The sequence below is a fragment of the Carassius gibelio genome, chromosome B25 (genome assembly GCF_023724105.1).
Source record: "Carassius gibelio isolate Cgi1373 ecotype wild population from Czech Republic chromosome B25, carGib1.2-hapl.c, whole genome shotgun sequence".
NCBI lineage: Eukaryota > Metazoa > Chordata > Actinopteri > Cypriniformes > Cyprinidae > Carassius > Carassius gibelio.
The window spans coordinates 5,718,808-5,745,156 of record NC_068420.1 but is presented as its reverse complement, the minus strand read 5'-3'; the positions used below and the strand labels follow the sequence as shown (position 1 = coordinate 5,745,156).

The window sequence follows — 26,349 nt, the reverse complement described above, 5'->3', positions numbered from 1 at the left end:
TCTCTGCAAACAAAAACGAATATACATAACATGACAGACGAAACCACAAATGTTTAAAATCAATAAATACTTTTTACTGTATATAAGTGTGACACAATGCATCTCAGTTACGGTGTACAAAAAATATATCTCATTGATATTATTTGTCGGGGAAATAAGACCAGCAGTGCACAGGTACTGCTGTCAAACAGACACTGCATGAAATCGTTTTGTCAAGGAGCTTTCCCAGAAGTTTCTTCAGCGGTGTGCAAGCGCTCTCTGGCAGTGGTACAGGATGCAGTCTGGGAGAGCAGGATGAGGAGAGCGCAGCCACATGACCAGAGCAGCGCCGCTCACTCTGCAGTGCAGGAGACAGGGGGCGCCACTGAGCAGCCGACATGCTACGATCCCCTCGGAGCCTGAAACAACGACACACCACTGATTGACTGCTTCTCTAAATAGTGTGTCAATTATAGTCAGTAATGCTGCATGCTTGAAATGGATCGTAACATGACTGCAAATCGCAGTGAAAAGAAATATGTTTTACCGATGATGTCCACAACATGAAGCTGTAGGGCGTCTTTGAGAGCGTTCAGGGTGGTTCTGAGCGGGTCACCGGCATCCGTGAGCAGTTTCAGATTCTGTTTGACGTCATGAGACAGAGACAGCCAGAGTTTCCCGTATTCCTCTGTGGTTAAAAGCAAAGGCCTGTGTGTGACAGAGAGAAATGAGTTCATTAAAAGAAGTCTCATAAAGTCAAAAAGCTTGCAACAAAAATTGGTTTGAATTCATCTGTTGGTGTTTACGTTTCACTTTAATTTTATATTCAGTTAGAAACTTTATTAGAAAATTAGAAACTGGAACCTGAAATCGGGTTGCACTGACCTTCAGAAGATTATTTGGGATAATTTATGAGCTCATTTTTAGTCAATCCTGCAAGAAAGATTTTTCAGGCTTGGAGATGGGATAAAAATGAGCTCCTAAAACTAAAACTGATAATAAAGTCTTCAAACAGTGGTACAAGAGGATGTGGCGCTGGTTCAAGAGTCACTCACAATTTATCTGTCCATAAATCCTATACAAATTTGACTTAAGATATTTCCCAACACTTCAGCATGTTATTCTTATCATTACGTTTGATGTGGTTAGAAATTGGTAAAATGTGCTTGGAAAAACCTTAAGTATCCAGATGAAAATTAGTTCCCAATTCTCAATGGGAAAGTGCCCAAGCAACATTGTTTAAAAAAGTTGCCTGGCAAAATTGCTCCAAAATTTGCCCCATGTATCATCAGCTTTATACCTTAACCCATCGTTAAACCTACCCATACCAACAAACCGGACCCTAAACTTACCCATACCCCACCTCAACAGCAGCAGAAGGGTTTTGCAACACAATATGAACACAATAAATTAATTGTGAATATTTTTTTAAAGTATGTTTATATATAAATACACACACATTCAGTACACACATTTTTTAAAACATTTACATGTATAAACATACATATTATTATATTTTATATTATAATTATATTAAATATATAAACAACCTATTTTTCTTAAATATACACATGCATGTGTTTCTATTTATATAAACATAATAAATATGCACAGTACACCCTTACATATTAAGTAAACAAAAGCTTTTATTTTGGGTGCGATTGATCATTTGACAGCACTGAAGAAACCTAATGTACAGTAGTTTTGATGCAGTGTCAGACACACATTACCTGATGAAGTCTGCTGTGGACAGTGTCCCAGAGAAAGGGAGTGTGTTTGTGTGTCCTGGTTGTGTTTGATAAGAGACGGTCCCGGTAAATGATACGTTAGTGTGAGGGTCGTCCATCAGCAGAGCATAATGACACACAGATGTACTCCTGGCCTGCAGACAGTCCACGATGTTTCCTCTCAAACTCGCCGTCTAAGACAGAAGAGGTCCCATTTTATTTTATTGCATAATATTATTAAAATATTTTCGGACCAGTACACACCTTCAGCTCCTCACAGGTCAGCTGCACCGCAACGTCTTTTATTACAGTTTCCGTGCAGTTGGATATGAAGATCAGAAGCAGCAAAGCTTCATCTCTGAACAGACGGCAGGAGGACAGAGACAGGCTGGGGTCAGAGGTCAGGCTGATGACATCAGAGTGAGGTAGGTCTTTGAGGTCAGCGGGTAAAAGCGCGGTCAGATCTGAAGACTCAGATGGAGGATGTTTGTCTTGGATTGTACTGGGCCGCACTATAACCATATCACCACCAAATATCTGAGATGTGTTTGCATGTTTGTCTTCTTTAGTATCTTTGTTCTGAGAAAGGCCATTGGCTGTGGTGGATTTGGGGGTGTGGTCAAAAGCAGATTTGGACGTGGCTGGCTCCTCCTCTAGGAAACTGCCGTACAGGAAGCTATCGGTTGTGTTATGTGATGAGCGACAGGAGGAGTCGGAAGACTTCTCGCTGGTGCCTGATGATGATGATGACTCGTGTGGGCGGGGCTTTTTTCTAAAGCGAGGGGGCGGGGCTTCGGATTTCCCCAACTGTGAGGAATCAGAATAATTGGCATTTACACAAATGCAATGCATGTGGTTTGAGTGAGTGGATATTTTGTGCCAGCATTACAAGATGATAAGATAAACACACTATTAACATCATAAAATAATTTTCTCACCAGAGACACAGAGCTCCCGACTCCCAAACCAACAAACAAAGATGAAGCCAGCTGCTGTTTGTCCTGGTTTCGTGTGGAGAGCTCCGGCCGTGGCTCTGTTCTCTCTGCTGCCTCCTGTTGGACGGGGGGCTGAACTGCAGCACTGGGTTCATCCACCAGAGGGGCTGTTGCTTCTTTTTGTGGAAGATACCCATCTTTCCCCCAAACTCTCTTTACACCCTCCAGAATCAGAGTGCTGGAGCTGAAATGATACACAAGTTAACATACAAACATATCATACAGGTGCATCTCAAAAATTTTGAATATTGAGAAAAAGTTCTTTTTTTCCCGTAAAATTTCAAAAAGTGAAATTTTCATATATTCCAGATTCGTTACATGTAAAGTAAACATTTCAAAAGATATTTCGTTTTAATTTTGATGATTAGAGCTTACAGCTCATGAAAGTAAAAAATCCAGTCTCTCACTGACAAGCTAAATCGCACGATAAATCGCATGCAATATTTAATGCGCATCTTGTCAGAAAAGTCGGTTCTGAAATCATCGGTAAATCTCCATCACCTGCGAGCTTTCACATGCAGCAGCATTTACTACACAGAGCCGTCGTTCACTGACAAGCTGCGCAAAACATGCACAAAATATGATTGTGTTTTTGCGCAACTTGTCAGTGAACGATTGTTCTGTGTAAATGCTGCTGCATGTGAAAGCAAGTAATTTATTTGAAATCTTTTTAAACATAAATGTCGTAAATGCCCCTTGTTATTCCATTTAAAGTAAATGTATGCATTTAGCGAACGCTTTTATCCAAAGCAACTTACAGTGCATTCAGGCTAACAATTTTTACCTATCATGTGTTCCTGGGGAATCGAACCCCCAACCTAGCGCTTGATAAGCGCAGTGCTCTACTAATTGAGCTACAGGAACACATGTTTGAGCTGTTGTGTACAACCAAAGACAGCATGCTATAGATACTCACCCTGCCTTCTGCGAGAGTTCAGTGCTGTTTCCTGAGAGTCCTGAACTGACAGACAGTAGTGTGGGAGATTGTCTGTCAGTGATGCTACATGATGATAAACTTACAGGCAGAGAAAAACTGTACGGCTCCAGATTCAATGCTACAAAAATCATAAACAGTTTGGAATGAAATGAGGGCGAGCAAATGACGACAAATATTCATTTTTGGTGAAATACTCATTTAAGGGCAGGATACATATATGGACCACAAAACCAGTCATAAGGGTTGATGTTTTGAAGCTGAGATTTGTACATCATCTAAAAGTTGAATAAATAAGCTTTTGAAATTTACAAAATATCTTTATGGAACATGATCGTTATTTAATAACCTAATGATTTTTGGCATAAAAGAAAAGATTATAATTTTGACCCATGCAATGTATTGTAAGCTATTTCTATAAATATACCAGTGCTACTTAAAATGGTTTTGTGCTCCAGGGTCACATATATGTGGTAAACTATAGAGTTTCCTGTAGTATAAATGACAGCAAGCATTGTGATGAGGGTGAATGATGGCTGTACCTCTGTCCTCACACAGCTCTTCCTGTCTCTGATGAGGGGGTTTATATGGTGCGGCTCCTGCAGCCAAAGCCTCAGACACAAACCCGTCCAGAAATGACAGAGAAGAATCAACCTGGGAAGAAAATACACATACTACAGCAGCTAGTTTGAATCTTTGGGGAATTTGGAGCATTTTTAGACAGACGTTCAGAAGATGTTTGACTTCGTTGAATGCATAAAACAAGCCTTGTAAACAAAACCTGCTTGTTCACACTTACACTAAAAGATTGGGATCAATGAAAATATTTTCCAAGGAAATTAATCAAAAGTAAATAACATATCCAAAATTTTATTAAATATAAAATTTCAGTTTATATACTTTATTATAGTCAAATCAGTATATCAGAATGATTTCTGAAGGATCACGTGGCCCTGAAGACTAGAGTAACTATGCTGAAAATTCAGCTTTACATCACAGGAATAAATTGCCTTTTAAAATATATTTAAATAGAAAACAGGTATTTTAAATTGTAACAATATTTCACAGTATAAATGTATTTTTACTCCATAAATGCAGCCTTGGTGAGCAGAAGAGACTTCTTTCAAACAAATCTTATCATTTATAAAAATGTAACACCCCCAAATAACGTTTTTTTTTTCATCTTAAATTCTCTAAATCTGGAAAATATTCTTAAAAGGTACACTATGTTACTATTTTTGATCAAAATGTATAAAATTGATATAATGAGTTGTGTGTATTTACCTGCTACAGCACCAGATGTTACCTCATGTAGCTTTAATCAAAATAACTTGTCATAATAGGGAGGAACAGTCAGGCTTGCTACCTCTATGGCGTCCCATGGTGCTCCGCGGGGCAGGACCCACTCATGGAGCTGAGAGTCCTGGCTGAGGTGCAGCAGCTCCTGGGCCTGCTGACGGAGCACCGTGTCCTGGGAGGATGCAAGCCTCTCAGCCAGGTCCAGAATCAAATCTGTCTGGCCCTCTGGGATCTTGGTGAGCGCAGAGAGAATCCAGACCCGTGTCTCCGAGCTCACGCTTCTCTGATCCAGCAGCTGCGTCAGGAGCCGGATGACCTCGCGCCGGTCCACCGACCCTTGGAGGTGAGCATATTCTCCAAGCACCTGAGCACGCAACAAACATCAGCTGCGATTTTCCAGAAGAACATCATCATTTCATTTCAATAGCAGTTTATTCCACTAGATTTTAGAGTGTTAGAGTGTTTCTAAGCTAATGTTTCAGAACTGCAATAGGCATGAAAAAGCACCACACACAGGGCTTATTTTATCATTTTTAATCAATAAGTATCCAATTAACATTTCTATAACAGTTTTAAAAGGATTAAACAGTTACCCATGTTTTATACTACCAGTGCTGGATTTTATTTTAGTCTAAATGATAAAAAAAACATTAAGTTATGCTTTTACCCTTGTGCAGCATTAGGGACATTTTTGCAGTTTAATTCTTTTGACCATTGTGGAATGCATTTTAATGCAAATGGTATGTAATTTGGCAAAATTGTGTCTTTTTGGATAAATGTATAAAATTTGATCCTATTTTGCAAAATATGTGAAATATGTAACATATATATGAAACAGTTACACTCAGCACCATAATGACCAAAAATGGCCCATTGAAACCCATTAAAATGTCGTTTAAAGCCGGGGACGTCATTAATATATGATTCATGATTTATGTTGAAACATCCTTTAATTTTGAAGCAAAAACATTATATTTGCACTATACAGTGTATTCTACCAGATTGCGTCACTACATAGATATTCCCTATGGGTGGAAATGCACGTTATTTTCCTGGTGTCCACACCACTGACACACACACACACACACACACACACACCCTACACCACTGACACACACACGCACACATAAACACAGACACACAGAGAGAGAGAAGACAGAAAGTGTAAAACCTTCTATAACCTTCAGGATATTGTGATTTGTCACTAGCCTAAACACCATGTATTATATTTAAGCCCTACACACACACACACACACACACACTTTGGTCAACGCAGACACACATTGCTATCAGACATCCACTCACACTCAGAAACATCGTTTGAGATTAATGAGCCATTTAAATGCTTCATAACAGTCAATAGTGCCCCTAGTGGACACCAGGAAAATAACGTGCATTTCCACCCATAGGGAATATCTATGTAGTGAGCAATCTGGTGGAAAACAGTAAAGAGTAAATATTTTACCCCAAGGCTTGGTAATGACAGGGTCCAAAAGAGATTTAATTTAAAGAGTCCAAATCCTGAAAATAAAGAAATATTTGGTAGTTTTGATGAGGACTGATGCTGGTTAAAAGATTTAACTTAGTAAAAGTTGAAAATAATAATAATATATAATATTTTAGGCAGTGTTTAATATGTGACCATTTTTGGTCATTAACACGCTGAGTGTGATTTTTTTTTTTTTAATCTGAAATAACACAAAATCTTTAAATGCACCAGAAATAATGTTGCCGCTAATCTTTGACATATTCAAGACTGTGATAATCCAAAGCTAAAGTTTTCTCTTTGCATTTAGTGTATGGAAAATAAAAACATTTTTTTGTGTTTTTTCCTCTTATACAAATTGATGGTATCGCCACCAAAACTGGTATTTAAATGGTTAAAATCCTGAAATTAAATAAATATTTGGTAGTTATGATGAGGACTGATGCTGGCTAAAAGATTTAACTCGGTAAAAGTGGAAAATAATAATAATATATAATATTTTAGGCAATGTTTAATGTGTGACCATATTTGGTCATTAATGCACTCAACGTCGTAAAATATATAATGCAGCACAAGGGTTAAATATATTATATTAACTATATAAATATCTAATATATAAGATTAAATATTAAGTAAATGGTTAATAAATAATTTAATAATCGAATAAAATTAATGTATTTAATTTTAAAATTAAACAGCAATTATATAATGCTCAGTTGGTTCTTAAAAGACAATTCATATTCAGAAAATTTTGGATGAAAACACAAAAACAAACTGCACTGAGCTGAATAATGACACGATTGTCTTCTGTAGTGCTGCTTTACAGCTCAAGTTGAAATTGCTTCAAGACTGAATAAAGATTTTTGCAAAAAAATAACGCTATTATTTTCCTGCTTATAACTGTGAAAAAGCTTGTAACTGCATTAAGCACTTTATGAAAAATATGACGTGAATTGGCTTAATAAAACAATAAATGTGTCCTAACTGATAAGTAATAAATACAAAAAGGCTTTGTGAGTAAATAAAATGCCAACTGATATTGAACTGCAAATGGTAAAATCCATCTACTGAAGAAAACACCTGTGGTAACTTGCAAGTCTTCATTTTTTTCTCAATTTATCAGGTGTTTTTTTTTTTATTTTGAAGCCTGTCAATAGAATTTCAATCAGCCTTAAAGTAGAATTTTTTTGTGAACCATCAGAACTGTGCTGTGCATCAATGTGTGTACGTGAGTGTATATATATATATGTAGTACAGACCCAGCTCATGACCTGTAAGAAGCACTGGGGCAGATGAGAAGTGTGTCCCTTCAGCACAGTCAGATACGACTCGACAGCATAAAGCCGTAACTGATCATCTTCCTCTTTAGACTCCGAGCCTGAGATGAAAACACACACAAAAAACATGAGAAATATTAAATAAAACACCTTCTACTACAGTTTCCAGTTGTCTAGACTTCTGGTTTACCCTCTGCCAGCAGTCGCAGGAAGTTGTTTGGGACGTCTTGTTGTAGCAAATCTCCACCGATGGAAAAAACACAATTCATCGTCTGAATGAACCACGAGTTATCTGGAGCAAACGTAAGGGTTAATATAGGAACATAACAGCTGACATTCAGCGAACATTTGCTCCTTTCATTGGAAGTAGTGTATTCATAAACTCTGCTATATTAAAAGGATATTTTTCAGCAAGCTCTGAGACTTTCCCAACCAGATGGATGATGGTGTGCTCGTCGTTGCAACCGCGCAGGAAGTCCAGCATCTTCTCAACGATCACGGTCACATTCTGAGCGTTTGTGATCCTGAACAGCAACTCAAGAGTCTAGAAGAGAGAAGAGATGAACACAAGATGCCTGATTTGATCAACATCTTCGTTCATCTTCTGAAAACAAATGAAGATATATTTGATGAAATCTGAGAGCTTTCTGACCCTCTATTGACAGCAATGTAATTAACACGATCAAGGCTCAGAAACATAGCAAGGACATCATTAAAATAATCCATGTGACATCAGAGGTTCAACCGTAATTTTACGAAGCTATGAGAATACTTTTTGTGCACAAAGAAAACATAAATAAAGATTTTATTCAACAATTTGTCTCCCTGGTGCCATTTTGAGAGTATCACATACCTAAATAATGTATGTATGCAGATTCTTTGTTTACATTCAGATCAAAGCGTAAACAACAAACAATGTATCCACATAAATACGTTATTTGCATATGTGATACTCTCAATATGGCACCAGGGTGACGCGGAAAAGACGAACTATTAAATAAAAGCATTATTTCAGTTTTCTTTGCGCACAAAATTTATTTGCGCAGCTTCGTAAAATTATGGTTGAACCTCTGATGTCACATGAATTATTTTAATGATGTCCTTGCTACGTTTCTGAGCCTTGATCGTGTTAATTACATTGCTCTCTATAGAGGGTCAGAGAGCTCTCGGATTTCATCAAATATATTTTAATTTGTGTTTTGAAGATGAACGGAGGTCTCACGGGTTTGGAACGACATGAGGGTGAGAAATTACTATGTGAGTGAACTATGCTTTTAAATCAATTATTGCGCTAATTTATATTATTTATGGAAGCATCACATTTGTTTACAAATTTAGGATGTTTGATTTTCTTTTTGCTTTCATAGTTGTTACCACAAAGGAATATTTCTGAATTTAAAATATATATTTTTTTAAATTGAAAATAAAATAAAGTCGAAATTATGACACAAAATTCATAAATATGATTTAAAAAAATCAATTATGAGATGATTTATGGAAAACATCATTATCATGACAAAAAGTTTACTATTATATTCTCATAACAATAATTTAAGTTTAAATGATGTCCTTAAAAGTGTAAAAATCATGGATTTTTCTCACAATTATGCTAACTTTAGGTGTGGTTTGTTCATTACCTCTCTCTTAATAGTGAAATCTGAGTGATCCAAACACTCAATGATGGTCATCTGATGCTGCAGGGCGAGTTTAGCATCGTGCTGCACGACATACGTCAAGGCTTTCAAACCTGGACAATGGACCGATATATGAGCAGTTAAAGTGAGTTCAGGTTAACTAAATAGTGAAAACCAAAAGCAGGACTTTTACCAAGATATTTGAGGTTGATCTTCGGAGACAGAACAAAATTCCCAATGCATCTCGCGGCTTTTTCCAGCAGCTCAACTTTGGGGTGTATGGTGTAGACAGCCTTCACACACTCATACAGAATTGCTGAAACAGACATTATGTGTTATTTGTGTACATTTTGCTGACAAATTATTATTCACTCCATTAGAAGAGACGATTTATGATGATTACATATTCTTACTTTAAAAAGAGGAAATGAAACAAACATTCTGCATAGTGGTTATTGAACACTTCTTAACAATTAGTATTGTAACTAAATACCAAATCTATTAAGGATCGCTTTCGTAATCCGAATTGAGGCTAAAAATAAAATAAAAGTTGTAGATGCAAAATTTAAATACTTAAAATCTTAAATATTTTTCTTTTTAACTACCTGAAAAAAAAAAACATTTATTGAAGTGCTAAATTACTTAAAACGTAAAACAAACTAAATAAAAATGCATAAATAAAATAATAAAACAAACTTAAAAAGTTATGCATTTCATTATTTTAAATAAGTATATAATAACATTAGTATTAGATACAAATTGTAAACTTAAATTAAAGTTTATTTTAAAAGTTTAGTTGTACTAAATCCTAATTAATACATTTAAAAATAAACAAAAGCTATAATAATATAAAAAATATAAATATATAAAATATATAAAAAACGAAACTGCTGAAAGACACATTATGGAATAGATGAATTAATTTTGAACACAAATTGACATTTGGTCCATTAAAAAAAGATGATTTCACCGTAAGTGATGTTGTGGTTCATTTCTGCTCTGCGCAGAGACTCGTCCAGAACTTCATACATCAGCTCGCTGGTGCTGAAAAATCAACACTTTTTCATTCAACGATGTACTTTTTACTGCATATTGTATAAGTATACACATATGAACGTGGGCTCTCGGTACCTTTGGTCCTCTTTCCCGAGCAGCGAGAGGATCCTGAGCAGCTGGATCTGCAGCCACGGCGCAGGAACACTGTGATAGTTAAAATCCACCGGGAGTTTCCCACCCAGCACCTGCTTCAGGATGGTGACGAAACTACCCGTCAGGTCCTTATAGCTGTCCGGACTCTCCTGATGAAGACAAAAACATCAGAGGTCACCGACAAGCCACTTACTGCATGATGGGACAAAATCACAGCCAATCAGAATGTGTTTAATGTTTAATATAAAGCTGGTTGTAGATGTTACAGTTAAGGATAGGACAAAAACTGTCTGTATTATAATGTAAAAGATGGCTCGCTTTCATAATACGAAGCCACCCGTCATGATTCAAAGAAAATGCTGTATGTTGGAGACTGACCCTGATCAGCTGTAGGTAAATATGTAAGGAAGAAGCCATGACACCCGGATCTCTGTCACTCAGGGCCTTTCGAAACTTGCCATGAATGTGCTGGACTTGATTTGGAGCTATGAGATAAAACTTATACAACGCCAGGACGGCTTTCCTCCGAATGATCTCCCTTAGACATGAAAGAAAGACAACAATAGGAGTTATTATTAGACTGATAATCAAATTGACCAGTATACAAATGTTTTTGCTAATATTTATGCTTTTCTCAACCGGATAACTGGTCATTGATTCATTAATAAGGTAACTTCTGTTAAATCTGGTTCAATGCATGTATTTGCATTCAACAGGCAACAGTGGTGTTCTCGTATATATTAAATTTGTATTTTTTCATATTAAAAAATATTTTAAAAAGAACATATACTTATATAAAATGTTTTATTAATGTTATTTACAAATAAAGCAAAAATGGTGGTTATTGGACACTAGCTAAAGTTAACTAAAACTATTATATATATATATATATATATATATATATATATATTTTTTTTTTTTTTTTTTTTTTTTTTTTACTGAAATATTGCTGGAATAAAATCAAACATAAATATTATGTGAAAGCTAAAAGTTGAATTAAAGCCAAAGCATTAAATTACTAAAAACCAACATAAAACTAAATAAAGCTATATAGAAATATAGCAAGAAGCTATATTAAAATACCACAACACAATTACTAAAACTTCAACAAAAATGTATATCATAGTTTAAAAGTAAAAAAAGTTATTTCAAAATATAACTTGACGCTACAATATTAAATAACTAATAACCAAACAACACTGGCTTTTGGATATCTTGGAGTGTTGAGTATCTCTGTGATGTGTGTGTATTGTGGAGGAGGACGTCTCTCTGGCTTACTTCGGATGTGACAGCTTGTCTTCTACCAGAGGAAGGACAGCAGGTATCATGTCTTTGGGAAACACCTGAGCTACAACAGTCAACGCCATGCACGCTTCGATGAGGTTAGTGCTCTGAAGATCCTGTCACACAAGCATGAGACGCTCAGACACACATTTAACATAACCCGGCCAATTAAAGATAATAAGAACCAAACTCACTTTTAATACTGTGTTTACCAGCAGCAACAACAATTCATGGCCTTCATTAAGGAAAAGTGACACTGCAAGGTACCCTAAAATAACATTTAAGAGATTAAAAGGTTAAAAGCATGCACATTCAGAAGCCATAATTAACTCTTTTTTAATGAAGAATTTCTAAATTAATTTCTGGAGTTATTAAAATTAAATAAATAAGTAAATAAATATATTTAATATACATATTTTTTTAGTTTTAATATAGACACAAATAACTTTAGATTTGTATAACTGAATATTTTCTGTAATCAAGTATATTTATAAAATAATTATATTTTGCATATATATATATATATATATATATATATATATACTCACATACACACACACACACACACATACAGTGTGTGACAACATCTCCAAAATGCTAAGAGAAACCTACCTGTAAAGTAACAACACTGTGCAAAGTTTTAGGCACTTTTAGACAATAAAAATATCACTGGACTATTACAATTAATGGCAAAATGAATGAAAATAATGATTTTTATAATGTATTTCATACAAAATATTTTCATTATTAAATGCATTTTATTTATAATTTGTACATTTATCATTGAGACTAATTTTGGAGCTTGTATAAAGTGAACTGTGCATGTGTTTTTGGGAGTGAATTGTGACCCTGGACCACAAAATCAGTGTAAAAAAAATTAAATTGAGATTTTTACTTCATCCGAAAGTTGAATAAATAAGCTTTTCATTGATGTATGGTCGATTAGGACAATATTTGCCTGAGATACAACTATTTGAAAATCTGGAATCTGAGGGTGCAAAAAAAACAAAAAAACGAAATACTTAGAAATTCACCTTTAGATTTGTCCAAATTAATTCTTAGCAATGCATATTAAGGTGGTGGATGCTGCACACTGGTGGTGGATGAGGAGATACCCCCTGTCTATGTAAAGCGCTTTGAGTGCCTAGAAAAGCGCTATATAAATGTAAGGAATTATTATTATTAATTATTATATTACTAATCAAAATTAAATTGTTTTATGTTTACAGTAGGAAATTTACAAAGTAACTTCATGGAACATGATCTTTACTTAATATCCTAATGATTTTTGGAAAATCAAAGAAAAATCTATAAGAAAATAAATTAAAAATAAGTGGGAATGCGGTGTAAACGTACCCACTCTCTTCTCCAGCACACCACCCTGCTGGGCCAGTTTGATGGCGTGAATGTAGGTGAAGGAGGCATCGTAGCCCAGCATCTCACAGTACATGGCTCGCACCATGATCTCTCTCATCTGCTTCTGTAATACACACACTGAAGTTTAATAACCAGCTTCTGAATCTCTGAGTGTCGTGATGATGGTAACGTCTGTACCGCTTACCATGCTGGTGTTTGGAGAAGAAACCTGCTCTTTCATGGCACACAGCTCCTGTTTGATGAGGTTCTCCTCCTCCTGCAAAGGCAAATCAAATCAGATCATGCTTAAAAATCAAGGAGCACAGCATTGCATTTTAATATTTGTTTGCTATGACCTTGATAGTGTTCATTTGTATTATATTGTATTTAATTATTATTATTAGAAGTAGCTGTAATATTTTGAATTTGTAAGTGGCCACCTTTTTGCTGTTCACTTTTAAATGTTTAGTATTTTTGTTACTGAATATTTAGAATTATTATTTACTATTATATTATTACTATTAGGCATACACATACGAACATACACACACACACACACACCTACAATATATATAAATATATTGCACTGTTTATTTATTTTAATGTTGTAAATGGTCACCTTTTTCTGTATATGTGTGTATATGTGTATGTGTGTCTACACAAGTATAAGAAAATATGAAATAAACAATATACCTATTCCGTGTAATCAATTATCCAGAAATCCTGACATTAGAAACATAAGACTGTATACTTTCCAGATAAAGTACTGATTGCTACACTGAAACCGACACCTTATAAAGCATTTGACTTGTAAACATATATATGTATGCGTATGCCTGCGATGCTATTTTATTAACAAACAAATGTTTAACTCACATGTTTGGATGTCAGTTCTGTGATGCTCTTGACGAGTTGTCTTAATCTGTTGGTGATTTTCGCAGCTCCAGTTTGAGAATCAAACAAACCCGGCAGAGCAGTGAGAGTTTTCTCCACAACATCACTCATTTCAGCACGACAACACAGGCAACCAGATTATCAGACCATACATAAAGACGAGGGCACTACAACAGGAGAAATACCTCTACAACACCTGTACTACAGTCAAAACACACAGTGTGAGACACAAACCATCATGTGACGTGAGTTTTTCACCGCCTACAGGAAGTACGCTGCTGTTTTCATAATAAAAGTCATCGAGTGGTTTTACAGTACAGTTGCACCGAAACAACAATAAAATGAATAATTCACAAACACTACCTTTTTGAATTTTTTTCGTCTTTATTATATCAGTATAGTTTTATCTATCTATCTATCTATCTATCTATCTATCTATCTATCTATCTATCTATCTATCTATCTATCTATCAGTTATGTTTAACTATTCGTTTATTTTATTTAAAGACAAAATTAAATAACAAAATTAAATAACAGTTTTTATAAACAATAGAAATAGATAGATTATGAGAAATCTTAAAATTAGTTTTAGGTTTTTAGAGCATTTTTTATTTTTTTTATTTTTTACAAAGCTACAAGCAGTTGATAAAAAAGATTGAAGCTAAATAATGCAAAATGAACAAGCAAAAAGGGTTAGTTTTGGGTAAAAAACAAAGAAAAAAAGAAAAAGGGTTTGAAGTTGAACTCTTAATTTTGGGAAGAACTGTCTTTTTAATAACTGTAAAAAACGTACTTTAAACATTATGCTTTGTTGAACAGTTATTTTATGTATTATACATTTCATGTTAATAGAATACAATTGTTTAAATAAGACTGAACTAACAACAAAAACTTCATGAAATTGATATTATGAAATAAAGAGACCCACATGAGTTTCAGCATTTAAAATCCATTTATTTGGTGTAGGGATCTCTGCATGACAATCTATATGATATTATGGTATATACACTTTGCTAAAGTACGAAAGAACAACTATAGTGGCATAATAATTGAATGAAAGCCAGACCATTATGAGTAAAAGAGCATAACTAAATCTGTTAGCTTGCATATTCACACATTCATACATATAAACTAGAATGTCAAAATAGAGGGGTAGTCGCTGTCATAGAAACAGAAGCCATTGATATCACCCAATTCCATCCCATAATTCCCAGCACACCATGTGTTGATTAGAGTTGGATGTCCCTCTGTATCATATACTCTAGTGCACTCAACACACTATTACGGTGATTCCTTGACTCCAGCTGCAGTGAAAAAAGTGAGAAATCTGATCGTGCCGGACATCAAACACAAGCAGTCGGAGTTTCAGTCAACATTCAGGCCCAGATCTGGAGAAAGACAGAACAGATGTGAGACTTTCATTACAACACTTGCTAAACTAAGAGATTTTTGTCCACTGACTCGTAATGTGTTATCCCAGGATCCCGAGCAGAACGCTGTTCCGTCTGGAGAAACGCGGAGGGTGCTAACTCTGTTCTCATGTCCAAACAAGATGGACATGCGGGTGCCCTTTAAAACGTCCCACACGTTGATGGTGTAGTCATTGTAGCCTCCAAACAGCAGCCTCCCTGCCAAAAGATATTAGCATAGCATAAACAACAAGCTTCTTCAACGAGCAAATCAATCTTGGTTATTCTGGTAAAGAAAAAAAAAACTTATATATATACGTATATATATATATATATATATATATATATATATATATATATATATATATATATATATATATATATATATATATATATATTCAGTATAGAAGGATACAATAAAAAATGTGGTTGATATTGTTTATTCATCATCCTGTAAATTGAGGGTGGTGTATGGAGCTGATAATAGGACAAAACTAATTGAATTTGTAGAATGTAAATGTGAATTATTGACAAGTGTCATTTAACAAAAGAGAATATTATGGACCATTTAACATAGTTCTGAATTAGATTTATTTGAACTTGAATATCAAAAATTTGAAACTTAACACATCTGTCAAATTGTAAACTTTTTGGTTCTGAAATCTGAAAAAAGTTTTCAGGAAGAATAGGAAATTCGGAACATTAATTTCAGTATTCTAAAATTCAATGCGCAGAAATTCTGAATCTAGAAAGTAGGTCAGAGATAGAAGAATAGATGCTCTCCGAAAAGTTAAATGAAGCATTTTGGCCAATTAGTAATTTTCTGGCATGAACGTACGGTTTAAGATCTACCTGATCATGAATTCTAGAAGTAGCCTAAGTGATTCTTAAAAATGAATGGTTTATAGTTCTATGTTAGGTTAGTATACTGTATTTTTAAAAACTGGATACTTGCAGTCTAAGATTTCAAAACAAAAAAATTCAATGTTTTAAAATACATGTCTCTAAAACTCTGTCACAAAAATATTCAGTTGTGTCAAATTTCAAATGTTGAACATTCAAGCAAAAAAAAAAATATCTAATTCAGAACTATGTTAAATGCCACATAATATTCAGTTTTGTTAAATTACACTTTCATGACACACAATACAAATTCAGTTAGTTTTGTCATAATATAAGCTCCATATTGTGTGCATTACATTATGGTATACAGTACTGTATCCTAACTGGTTGTACAACATAAAATACTACTTGTAATATGTTAATATTTCAAACAGTGTCGGTTCTTACCGCTGAAGGAGAAATCCACACTAGAAGCTCCAAATATGATGCTCTCTTTGGAATAAATGGCCACCTCTCTGTCTGCCCTCAGGTCATAGAGGCGACACTGTAAGTATAGAAAATAAAGTTAGAATTAACAAATATGTGTATTTTTAACTACAGTCAAAAGTACCTATCAAAAATTTGGAAACATTACAATATTGTAGTTTTTAACAAAGTCTTTTCTGCTCACCAAGCCCACATTTTTGTGCTCAGAAATACAGTAAAAATAATTTTTCTATTGGAATATATTAAAAAATACATTTTATATCTGATCAAAGCTGCATTTTCAGCATCATTACTCCAGTTTTCAGTGTCACATGATCCTTCTGAAATATTTCTGATATTTAGATTTACCTCTCGAAAAACATTTATATTATTATCAGTGTTGAAAACAGTTGTACATCTTTTTTAATAGAAGTTAATGCTTTTATTCAGCATTAAAAATATGCATTAACTAATAAAAAATGACAAAATATTCTATTTAAAAACTGCAAACACAATGATAATAAGAAGAACAATGATTCATTAGAATTAATTATTAGAAAGGACCATGTGACATATGAGACTGAACCACTGTAATGAAGCTGTAAATTCAGTTTGGCATCACAAGAATACATTTCATTTTAAAATATATTCAAATAGGAAATAACTTTTTCAAATTGTGATAATATTTCTCAATATTAAAGTTTTTAATCTATTTCAGATCAAATAAACGCAGCCTTTGCAAGCATAAGAGATTTAATTAAAAACATTCAAAAATTAAAATGCTTCCAATCTTTCGAAAGTTATAATTTGAAACATATGCAAGATGGTAAAAGACTCACAGTAGCGTCATCTGAGCCTGAAGCGAAAGCATCTCCGCTTGGATAGTACCTGCAGCGATAATAAAACATGAGCAGTCACTCGGCAAACATTATAGGAAGGTCCTGCCAAAACCCCTTTTAAGATAAGTCAGATCGGCTGAGGCCCTGTTAGTACTCTTCCGGGCCTTTATGGTCTCTCGTGACATTTCGAGTGTTTACACAGACTATAAATATTGACCAGTGCTGTAAAGGCCTTAAATGTCACTCAATCCACTTTGTGATTTTTTTTTGCTTTGACAAACCTGAAGGGAAAAGAGGCCAGAGGACACTTACCGCACACTGTTGATGTCTGATTCATGGGTCTCAAAAGACTGGATGCACTGTCCCGTGCGCATGTCCCACACGCAAGCCTTCTTATCGCAGCCCTGAGAGACATGAGAAGATGAGGGTCACTGCACAGGCATGTTAATAGCTCTATTGTGTTTGTGTGTGTGCTGTGCTATTCAAGCCACAAACTGCTTCAGTAGTTGAGTCCAATTTAGGAAACTAGTTCAAAAAAATTATTTGTTTGCAAACCGGACATTTGTCTGGACTATTTGCCTGAGGCTCTGTATTACAGGTAATACTGTTATAAATAACGTTTAGTTTCTTGCACAGACTGATCAATTTACTTCATAAGACCTCAATATTTTGTCATGAGCAATGGGTATTAATTTTGCATTACTTGATGCCTCTTTTATTTTCAAAACAGACACACGCTGACTTGCATTTTATGAATTACAAAGTACCTACAGCTACATATTTGATGGCATGAGGGTATACAGTAAAAGCCCATTCCTACCGAATAAAAACAGGAAAGGTAATTGCGTTTTTTTTTTATCTCACAATTCGGACTGTTTTTCTCACAATTGCAAGTTTAAATCGCAAAATTCTCTTTTTTTTCTCAGAAATGCATGATACGAACTCGCAATTGTTTTTTTTTTTCAGAATTGCGATAAATATGAACTCAAAGTTGCGAGTTATTAAGTCGGATTTGTGAGATATAAACTCGCAGTTCTGACTTTTTTCTCAGAACTGCATGAAGTAAATTTGCAATTGTAAGAAATAGTCACAATTCAGAATGGCATTTTAAATAAACATACAATTCTGAAATTTTTTTCTTAGAATTGTGAGTTTCTATCTTGCAGTTGTGTCTATCTCTCGTAATTCTTCCCCCTCAGAATTGGACAGCTCACAGCTTAAGAGTTTTTATAATGCAATTCTGAGAGAAAAAAAATTAAATCTGGATTGCGGGTTTGTCAGAGTTGGGAGGGGTTTTTTTTATTCAGTGGAGGAAACATTTTTATTTTTTGGTGAATTATCCCTTTAAGAAAGTTAATAGGGTCAATTCCCATCTCATGTTAACTTAGGTAATGCGTGACACTATTTTGTCAATAGAGGGTTCGTGTGGCTTGTGTTTAGTATCAGCAGCTCAGTTCCCACCCCTGACACGAATGTGTTTCCGGTCTCAGAAGGGGCCAGATCCAGACACAGCACATCAGCCGCGTGTCCATGGAAGCTCTGCAGCATCTGACCGCTCTCTACATCCCAAAGAGCACACGTGCCGTCACCGCTAGATGTCAGGATCTAATGCAAACCCAAAACACAGCACAGTCAGTAAAATGCAAAACACTGTTTCATTATTTCACCATGTTTTCAAGCTTACCTGCATATCTGAGTTAGTAAAGCAGCATGCGGAAAGGTAGTTGGTGTGCATGGCCACTGATTTCTTCTTGGCGGCAAGGTTTTCGTTCTTGTCCAAGGATAGAGGGTACACAGAGCACTTATTGTCCAACCCACTGTGAAACAACATATCAGTTAAAGGTGCAGTATGTAATATTAACAGCTAGTGGTTGAAATTGGTACTGCAGTTCAAATTTAAAACATTGGTGTTAATTTATGCATGCTTAAATATTTCTCTGGTCATAGAGCTTTTTAGATTAATTATAATGTTTTGTAGGTCGGGTGGAATCTGCTTGCTTCCATGGCTGCATTACACTTGGTTTCCCGCCAACATGGCGACCCAGGGTGTTTAAATCCGATTGGGTAAATCGGTAGAGTGGGCGGAGTCACACAGACCAAAACAAAACAAAAACAGACATTGTGACACAGAACGCACATTTCAAAGTATAATAACTGGCTGTATAGTTGTTTTTTCTGAGATGTGAACTTAGCATGTTTCCTAAATATTTGCAAACCTATCGTGCTATTTTTATGCTTTAGAAATATAGATACAACACCTTTAATAAAATAAATCACGTGAGCATAAAGATGAAGTTAGCAATCAATTCTCCACTAATATTATCTCCATATTTTTAAAGTTTAAAGTGTGTGACGTCTGCGTCAACTAGTGGCACTAAATGGAACTACAATACAAAATATTGTTTCCTAAAAACACCTAAAGCTTTCTAGCCTAGAAAAGGCAGATTTTTATTGCTCAAAGAGAAACATAATGTTTAGTGAGATGTTTAGAAAGAAGCCAGAGAGCCCAGAGACTTACCCACAAGCCACTGCACATCCAGAGGGGGCGTAAGCACAGGCCATGACCCACGTGCAGGGCATAGTCACTGCATGCTCCTGTCAAAACATTTCATATATTAAAATATATTAAAAGCATGGTGATTAAAGCTAAAATACAAAAACATACAAATTAATGTTGAAAAATAAAAAATAAATAAGCAAACATTTTTCATTTCAGCTAAATTGTAAGGCAATTATTTTCATTTAGCCTATCTTTAGTTTTTAATTAACTTAAACTAAATAAAAATAAATATGCAAACTTAATAAAAATAAAACCTAAGGAAAAAAAAAATCCAAAAACACTCAACAAAATTTCTAAAAAATAAAATAAAATGCAAATATATGTATTAATATAGTAGTATGCAAATTCCATTAAAAAACACTTATTATTAGTAAAATTATATTAAAAATCAGAAACAGAATCTGAGAAAATTTTACCTTATTTGTTGTAAAGGCATCCCATACAATCACCTTTCCATCCTAAAATAATGAAGAAAATTAAATTATTATTGATGATATAAATGAGAGAGATCAATATGTGATATATTTGATGTATGCTTTATAGACTGACCTGAGATGAGCTGACGATTCTCCTCTTGTCTTTACACCAATCCATGCACAGGACTTTATTTCCATGTCCTTTCAGGGTTCGTCTGGTCTTTATGACAAACTGCCCCAAAGCCTCGATCTTCTCTGCCACTTGATGTACTGATCAAAAACCACAGCATTTTGTTTATGTCCTGTTTTTTTTTCCTTCAAGAACATGCCTGCAGATCTCTACATTATTACATTTTGCTGGCAGTAATAACTGTTCCTTATCAAACCATTAGTGAACAGGCCTTTAAAAAAATATAAATAATAAATGAACACACTAACAAAAGACAATACATATTAATAAAATGTATATACAGTAAAAATGAAAATAAATAAAATAAATGTAAAAATCCTAAATAATTATAATAATAAATGTAAATATATAACACAAAATAACTTAATAAAAATAAATTAATTAAATAAGATAAAAAAAAATTCATTTTTAGCAGTCTTACTGTTATTATAGTAATCAAAAATAGCTTAAATCAAATAAAATGTAAACGTTACAGAATCAGAAATGTTACTTTGACAACTACAAGAGAAACTGATTAAAAATGACAAAAGCACATAATAAAAAACAAATAAAACAAACTAAAATTAAAATAAAACTGAAAATATATAATACGATAATAGCATTTAAACAATACTAAAATAACACATATTATTGTAAAGATTGGATTGTTTCTAGGAATACCATAATGTGATGCTGAACGGAAAATAAAACGCTCCTTGTCGCTATCATCATCATCATCATCGTCTTAGTGAAACCTGATCAGTTTATCTATGCTGATGCTCCAATTTATCAGACTGACTGTAAACATCGCGCTTCATAACGACAGCCATGATCCTGACATATGTCTTCATTAACACACACACACACGCTCTTACGCTCGACATCGTGCAGCTTGGCTCTCTCTTCCTCCAGCTTCGTCTTCAGCGTCTCGGACTCGGTTTTGAGGGTCGTCAGAGTGTCGCTGGGCTGCGAGGACTCCACCTGCGAAGCCATTTCCGCCAGAAAACACCAGATTCACGGAGGAGAGGACTGTTTTGATGGAGAGAGACGGAGGAGAGCCTGGACACTGAGCGGAGCTGCTGTGACGTCATGAAGGACTCTCTCTCTCTCTCTCTCTCTCTCTCTCTCTCTCTCTCTCTCTCCTGCATCCATCTGAGCCCCCAGAGACACACTCGGATGTGCGTTATAATATCCCCCTGATGATCAATATTTGAGCTTTCGACATCTGCAAGGGCTTCTAAAATCCAAGACTGTAAAATATCTGCTATTTATACACACACACACACACACATTTATATTTAATCATTTAACAGACGCTTTTATCAAACGCGACTTACAAATGATATTTATGCAAAACTTTTTTTTTAATTTTCATAAAAATAAAAAATGTTTTTCATGTTTTTTGTGTTTTATTGTGTAAGTTGGCTGTATTTTATTAATTATTTTTATTAATTTTTTGTTTGTTTGTTTGTTATTTGTAACCTTATCAAAATAACCCAACTGCAGTTAGATTGGGATTAATTGGAATGCACAAAGAAAAAACATGATTTTTGAAAATTTTCATTTATTCCCAATCCATATAACTTTTCATATATTATAACAATAGTTTTATAATATATATAATAATATATATATATATATACACACACACACACACACAATCCTAAGAGATTTTCATGAATACATTAGAATAAGGAGAATAAGCAATGATCACTGAAAATTCTGGACATTTTTATTAAATTCAAAAGAAAATATTTTAGTGGGGAAATATGCTTAGTTCCAAAGATAAAATATCATATTTGTAAAATATTTTATAAAACCCTTTTTTTTAGATCGTGAATTGGTGGGTTTTTGTTAAATGTGAGCCAAAAGCATCACAATTAAAAGAATCAAAGACTTAAACAACTTCAGTCTGTGTGCACTGAATTGATTTAATGCCGGAGTTTCACAATTTTTTGTTGAATTACTGAAATAAACAAACTTTTCCCAGACTAATTTATTTCCAACTTCTAATTTATTGAGATGCACCTGTGAAATTGTGAATCATACGCAACATGTTTGAGGAATGCACCCTGTGAGATTGAGATTACTGATTGCTAGATTAGTTCTAGAGGTTTCCATCTCTAGTCCTGTGAGGATTCACCATCATCAATATTGCATTTCCATGGCACATTGTGAGAGCGATGGGGAAGTGCTGAGAGTGAAGAGAGGAGGACTCATTTGGCTGTTGTGTTTATTGATTTCTGATTTATAAAAAAAAAAATTCAACGGAAGAGCAATTTGTGACAATAATTTAGGATTTACAAAATTGAACCAACTGAACATTTGAGGTTGGTTTGGGGTTTTAAAAAAATATATTTTAGGGTGTTTGTTCAAAGCAGATCTTAAAAAAGCTATTCTAAAAGATTTATCATCTAAACAGTTATTCCAAATACAAGTGATTCAAATGTTTATAAATAAATCTAAGAATATACAAATGAGTTTATATTAATAATTCATCTACTGTGCAGTGTTTCCACGATGCATTCAGGTCAGCACACACGCATCCTGATCCACTGGTCCTGAAATCACTAAGGTCAGAGGTTAGAAGTCAAATGCGAAAAGTCAAAAAGACTTCTTTTAATTTAAAAAATTGTACCCCAAAAATTCTAGATGCTAGTATACATCCTTAAAAAAGAAAAAACCTGCACTTTTAGGACAAAGGACGACGCGACATTTAAAATCATCTGTGGGTGTAAACGAGTTAAGGATTTTCACAATCTTCAAAACCAGAAAACAACCAGAATCTAAGGGCTCTTATAAATGAAACCAAATGAGATGACATCCCATGGCCCATATACAGTAGCTTAAATAAATGACTCTAACACCAACACCACGAGGTTTCAGCTCTGCAGACTCTTCAACAGTGAGCTGAAGCTCATTTGATTACTCCTTTATAATTTAAAAATCTGAACAGATATAATTCAGAATGTAACATTATTTACACTACTTATCAAAATTTGGATAATAATCTCTTTTGCTCACCAAGTCTGCATTTATTTGATCAAAAAAATCTATTTTCTATTTGAATATATTTTAATGTGTAATGTATTCCTGTGATCAAAGCTGAATTTTCATCAAAGTCACTCCAGTCTTCAGTGTCAGATGATCCTTCAGAAATCATTCTGAAATGTTGCTGCTCAAGAAACATTTCTTATTATATTGTTGAAACGGTTGTGCTGCTCCATGGACAAACTGATTCAAATGATCCGCGAAGCCGCTGAAATCACAAACTGATTCAAATGATCCGCGATCCCGCTTTGGACTCCCGAACTGACTCAAATGATTCGCGATTCCGCTCTGAACTCCCGAACAGACTCAAATGATTCGCGATTCCGCTCTGAACACCCGGACTGATTCAAATGATCTGCGAACCCGCTCTGAACTCTCGAACTGATTCAAATGATCCGCGAACCCGCTTTGAACTCCCGAACTGATTCAAATGATCTGCGATCCCGCTTTGGACTCCCGAACTGACTCAAATGATTCGCGATTCCGCTCTGAACTCCCGAACTGACTCAAATGATTCGCGATTCCGCTCTGAACTCCCGAACTGACTCAAATGATTCGCGATTCCGCTCTGACTCAAATGATTCGCGATTCCGCTCTGAACTCCCGAACTGACTCAAATGATTAACCATTCCGCTCTGAACTCCCGAACGGATTCAAATGATTTGCAAACCCGCTTTGAACTCCCAAACTCTTTGACCACAGCTGCTGTGCTTCCAAAGCTCTTGCAGCAGTTCAACACTGTTTTCTCTGAGGTGGTCGGATCACATCAGATTGTGGTTAATCTTGTAGATCATGACTTATATCTACTCTTCCTCTCCCTGCAGTTTGGTGATATAAAGATTCCTCCTTTGAACTCCCACCTCTTCTGTGGGTTTTATTGTTCTGGGTCTGAATTTGGGCTCCTGGGGTCTCAAATAGAAACATTTTCAATCTCCAAGGTGAACGTTATGACAACACCAGTAACAGGTACTAGTTACTTAATTCAAAAAGTAACTCAATTACTTCATTGATTACTTGCACCAAAAAGTAATGCATTACTGTTAAAAGTAACTTTTTAGTTACTTTTTTAAAGAACTTTCTTTAATGTTCCCATTAATGCGCTTTTATGCATAAACAGAAAATAATTTGTAAACACTATTTTGATTAAGTCAGACCAGCACAAACTGAATATTGTTTATCACAAGGATTTCTGAAATAAATAAGAAAACACCTGAATAATATATTCAGAATCAAAAACTAAAATGGCTTCTGCATCATAAAAGCTGTTGTGTTGAACTTGAGCCCTTAAAAATATTCCTTTCACAGCTTAAGTAATGGACAACATAACACAAAACATTTTAAAATTAATAAATAAAAGCGATCTGAATTATTCAGAATCAATTTCGAGAAACATATATACATACATATACATATACAAATTGAAAAAGCATGCTTTGAATGGGAAGTTACTGAGAACATTCGAAATGTTTTTGAGCGAGACGAATTAAAGAGGTTTGTTCATCTTTATTTCATGTTCATGTTCTTTCAGTGTTGAATTATATCTGGGCTTTGGTGATTAGAGACTGAAAGCTATTGCTGTAAAGTTCTTTAAATTAATTTATATATAAGGTTAACATAGAGAATTGTTGACAACTTATGTTTGTCTAATTGGTCAAATACAGTTTAAAATACATAATTCGAATGCAATTATTTGTTGATAAAACCAAAACAATATTACTATTATTAATATATATGCATACACACACAAACAACTTTTTGAGTTCAAAATACTCCAAACGCAAACAGTTGCTGCAATATTTTGTATAAAAACAGCCATTCACACATATATGCGTAGAGTTTTACCTTAATAAGAGGCCTCTGTTCTGTGTTTGTAGTTCAGTGGAGAAGCGTTTCTTAATGAGCGACCATGAAATAACAGACCACACCCACCTCATGGATATTAATGGCCGTACTTACTGTAAGAAGTAACTGTGTTACAGTAATGCGTTACTAATAACCAGGTACTGTCCAACACTGCAGTGAGTTCATGTTTAAGTGTCCTTCTGCTCCCGCAGCTGAGTTTCCATCACTCTGAGATAAAAATACAGACAATTTGAAGCAAAAATAAACACTAGGGTTTAAACGACAAACCTTTAGAGGTCATACTTAGCAGCTTTTTCAAAAGCAGGCAGAAGATCTGCTCCATCATCGTGATCTATGGCTTCTTCATTCAGTCTGGAGTGAAAGAGACAAATGATTAAAGCAAATTAAGACCAAATAACAATCAGAACAGACATTCCCAAGATTTTCACACAACTTTGAATAAGGTTTTCTCAGGAGGAATGACGTATGAGGTCATCGTTGCGCATAATAAAATAAAATAAAAATAAAATTACGGCAAATAACTTGAGTTGGGTTGTTTTTAATCCAGCATTTTTCTTTTTTGAGTGTACATTGTTACTTTAAAAGTAATCACGTAACTTGCACTACTTGTAATGTGTTACCCCCAACACTGCTATTTCTGCCATATAAAGATATTTAGAAGATATGAAAGGTCAAAAACATACCATAAACTAGTGCATACAGCCTCTTCTGAAGCCATAT

At 34.6% G+C, this 26,349-nt stretch overlaps 2 protein-coding genes across 2 annotated transcripts; both read right to left on the bottom strand.

Annotated features, from left to right (window-relative positions):
* Window positions 1-52: 52 nt before the first annotated feature.
* Window positions 53-14,275, bottom strand: ap4e1 (adaptor related protein complex 4 subunit epsilon 1). Its single transcript, XM_052598141.1, has 21 exons — window positions 13,997-14,275; window positions 13,326-13,397; window positions 13,121-13,244; window positions 11,959-12,032; window positions 11,759-11,880; window positions 10,859-11,018; window positions 10,463-10,629; window positions 10,302-10,375; window positions 9,525-9,647; window positions 9,335-9,444; window positions 8,102-8,241; window positions 7,888-8,000; window positions 7,680-7,798; window positions 5,002-5,298; window positions 4,178-4,289; window positions 3,618-3,756; window positions 2,645-2,885; window positions 1,971-2,513; window positions 1,710-1,900; window positions 527-687; window positions 53-398 (listed from the first exon to the last, which is right to left on the bottom strand). The coding sequence occupies exons 1-21, from the start codon at window positions 14,123-14,125 to the stop codon at window positions 238-240; spliced, it is 3,372 nt and encodes a 1,123-aa protein (XP_052454101.1). The 5' UTR covers window positions 14,126-14,275; the 3' UTR covers window positions 53-237.
* A 672-nt stretch (window positions 14,276-14,947) lies between these two features.
* Window positions 14,948-21,918, bottom strand: LOC128013914 (guanine nucleotide-binding protein subunit beta-5a). The gene is made up of 11 exons (XM_052597109.1): window positions 21,591-21,918; window positions 20,680-20,816; window positions 20,547-20,588; window positions 20,089-20,165; window positions 19,255-19,387; window positions 19,032-19,175; window positions 17,883-17,974; window positions 17,571-17,619; window positions 16,714-16,810; window positions 15,476-15,642; window positions 14,948-15,402 (listed from the first exon to the last, which is right to left on the bottom strand). Exons 1-11 carry the CDS (start codon window positions 21,706-21,708, stop codon window positions 15,391-15,393), a joined length of 1,068 nt encoding a protein of 355 aa, XP_052453069.1. The 5' UTR covers window positions 21,709-21,918; the 3' UTR covers window positions 14,948-15,390.
* Between the last annotated feature and the right edge of the window lie 4,431 nt (window positions 21,919-26,349).